Source organism: Sinocyclocheilus anshuiensis, unplaced genomic scaffold (genome assembly GCF_001515605.1).
Source record: "Sinocyclocheilus anshuiensis isolate Anshui unplaced genomic scaffold, SAMN03320099.WGS_v1.1 scaffold1127, whole genome shotgun sequence".
Taxonomy (NCBI): domain Eukaryota; kingdom Metazoa; phylum Chordata; class Actinopteri; order Cypriniformes; family Cyprinidae; genus Sinocyclocheilus; species Sinocyclocheilus anshuiensis.
The window spans coordinates 891,631-894,249 of NW_015546115.1; the positions used below are offsets into that span (position 1 = coordinate 891,631).

General features: G+C 39.0%; 1 protein-coding gene across 2 annotated transcripts in view; it reads left to right on the forward strand.

Annotated features, from left to right (window-relative positions):
* The window catches only part of LOC107700873 (TAF5-like RNA polymerase II p300/CBP-associated factor-associated factor 65 kDa subunit 5L), a 9,078-nt gene that overhangs the window by 3,445 nt on the left and 3,014 nt on the right, over nucleotides 1-2,619 (forward strand). For both annotated transcript variants that reach the window (XM_016502704.1, XM_016502703.1), the window contains exons 5-6: nucleotides 424-570; nucleotides 697-1,107. In XM_016502704.1, the coding sequence (XP_016358190.1) occupies nucleotides 424-570; nucleotides 697-1,107 (558 nt within the window). The remainder of the gene's footprint in view (nucleotides 1-423; nucleotides 571-696; nucleotides 1,108-2,619) is intronic.

Below are 2,619 nucleotides of genomic sequence, written 5' to 3' on the forward strand. Positions count from 1 at the left end.
TATATTTTGTATTTTTAAATTTTTTGTATATATATATATATATATATATATTATGTATACAAGTCAAAAAACAAATTTACAAATGAATGTAAATAAATATAAGTTAAATTAAAATATAAAAAGTAATGAAAATACAAAGTAAATAAAATCAAAAAAATGTGTGTGTGTGTATATATATATATATGTATATATACAGTATAATATATACATATAATATAATTTAAACAAATTATTTGCTTGATATTTTTTCACTTGTCTACTGTGAATATATCTGTAGTAGCTAATGGTGCTAAAAAAATCATGGCTGACTTCAATTCAATTGTCACAGTTAATAATAGGTGCATTGCATTGTGGGATGCAGTATTCCTCAGCAGCAGGGAAGCTGTCATTCTCCCAGTATGCTGAAACTTTTTTTTCTTCCAGGATGTGACCTCAAACCCTAAACTCTGCTCGCTCCTGGATCACAAGTATGTGGTGCACCTGACGGATCGAGCGTACAGCTACTTGCTGCGTTACCTGCAGAGCGACGACAACAGCACCATCTGCTGGGCGCTCGGCACACATGTGCAGGTGTGAGCCTCTTCAAATCACCAAGAACTGAATTCAGCGAGGGAGTAGTCAGAGAAAACCAGTTGACCTACATCACAAGAGTCTTTGTTTTCTTCCTAATTAGTCATTCCTCTCCTGTTGTCTTAGGTGGAGGTGACAGCAGCACGCAGAACCGACTACCAGCTGTACGGCGCAGGGATAGGAGCGGGAAACACGACCTCCACTTCCTCTTCCTCCGCTGCGGTGGAGGGGGCGGAGCGTGTGGAGGTCACGGCTGGGTTACCTCAGAACGAGGCGGCACTGGAGGCGTTGCAGGACTGCATAAAGCGCATGCGGGAAGGTGCGCCTTCGCTCACCACCGTCTGCTTCTACACCTTCCAGCACACGGATCAGCTGCTGAACACGGCCGAGGTGTCTGCGGACAGCCGCTTGCTGGCAGCCGGCTTCGATAACTCCGCCGTCAAGCTGTGGAGTCTGCGGGCCAGGAAGCTGAAGGCGGGGCCTCACTGGACCGACGTGTCTAAAATAAGACTGGCCTGTGATGTGCTGGAGGAGGAGGTGAGTGTCTCTCTCGATTTAGGCAGCTGATCAATCTTATGATATGATGTATATTCATTCATATCAGCAGCACATCTAATGGAGCTTAAAGATAAATTACGGGTCGGGAGAGTTTTCATTCTTTTGATGGGTTTCAGTATATGTCTGTATTAGAGATGCACCGATTGACCGGCCAGTGGTCGGAATCGGCCGATTTTTCACATGACTGGCCAGTCTCACGTCTTGCCGATTCTGAGCCGATCCTTTTATTGCCAGCGGCGCAGACAATGACGTCACAGCCACTTGCACACTCACAGTCACGTGTAAACATGTTGTTTCACGTGAGAATGATTCTAATTTTATTTAAATTCAGTGTAAACGGTGACTGATAATGTATTTATGTCATGACAGATGAGGCTTGCACAGTCTGAGTGAGTGTGTGAGAGAAACAGCACACACAAAGTTACTCACAGAAATTTATAGATGCATACTGCGGTAGAAAAAAAACAAAATATTTACAAAATATGATTTAGGTAAGCAACATTATACGGCCATGATGTTTCCCCGAATATCAATATATCAACACGATTGCAATGTGACACTGATTTTATACAATAGTATTTCAATAAACAAGAAGTTAAAATGAAGTGACTTAGATTATAGACAAAATATTGACTCTTTTTGCTCAGTTTCGCTGACGAAAATAGTTCCGATCAAATCCACAGCAGAAATGTTGTGTGTCTCCGAGCAACACACAGCGGTGTTTCGTTACTGAATGAATCCACGTTTTTGAACGAATCGAGTGAATCAATGATTCAGTGGCCCATTCATAAGGACAGTCACTTGCCTCGTTTCTGAATGAATCAGCCGTTTGAATGAATCGGTTGAATGAATGAATGACTCACTCATTAAAACAGACATTTGCCGCCACCTACTGGTGGTTTAGTCATTTAAAAGTATCATTGCATTTTTTCAACATTTATTTGTATTTAAAAAAAAATATGTAAAACATTAATCTTATAAAATTTGAAATTTTGCAGTGTAAATGCATTTATGGCACATCAGCTTCATCAAACTGTCTGTGTAAATGCATCTAATGCCACTTCAGATGCAGCTTCTGTTTCCTCAGCAGTGGAAAGATAGAGTTTGTTAATACTAATTTCATTTGAATGGTAACAACTCTACAGTTTCTTATTATTCTAACTGAATTAATTAAAACAAAGTAAGAATTTGATGTGAAAGATGACACATTTAATAAGGTTAGGGGGGGAAAAAATGACCATTTATAAACATAGTAGGAAATGACATCTGTTTTGTTACATACAGCGACTCATTTTAAGTGAACTATTTCTTCCTCTTTCCAGTCACAGAGCACTTTATTTTGAGAGTTGTTTAAGTGAGAGAAAATCTGTAACTTAGTCCAGATTGGGGGAATTGTAATGTTTATTAATTTTTTATTATGTAAATAAATCTTGCATTGAAATTTGCATATATTTTTGTTTGTATATGCTGTCAATTATAGTTCTTAGAAAG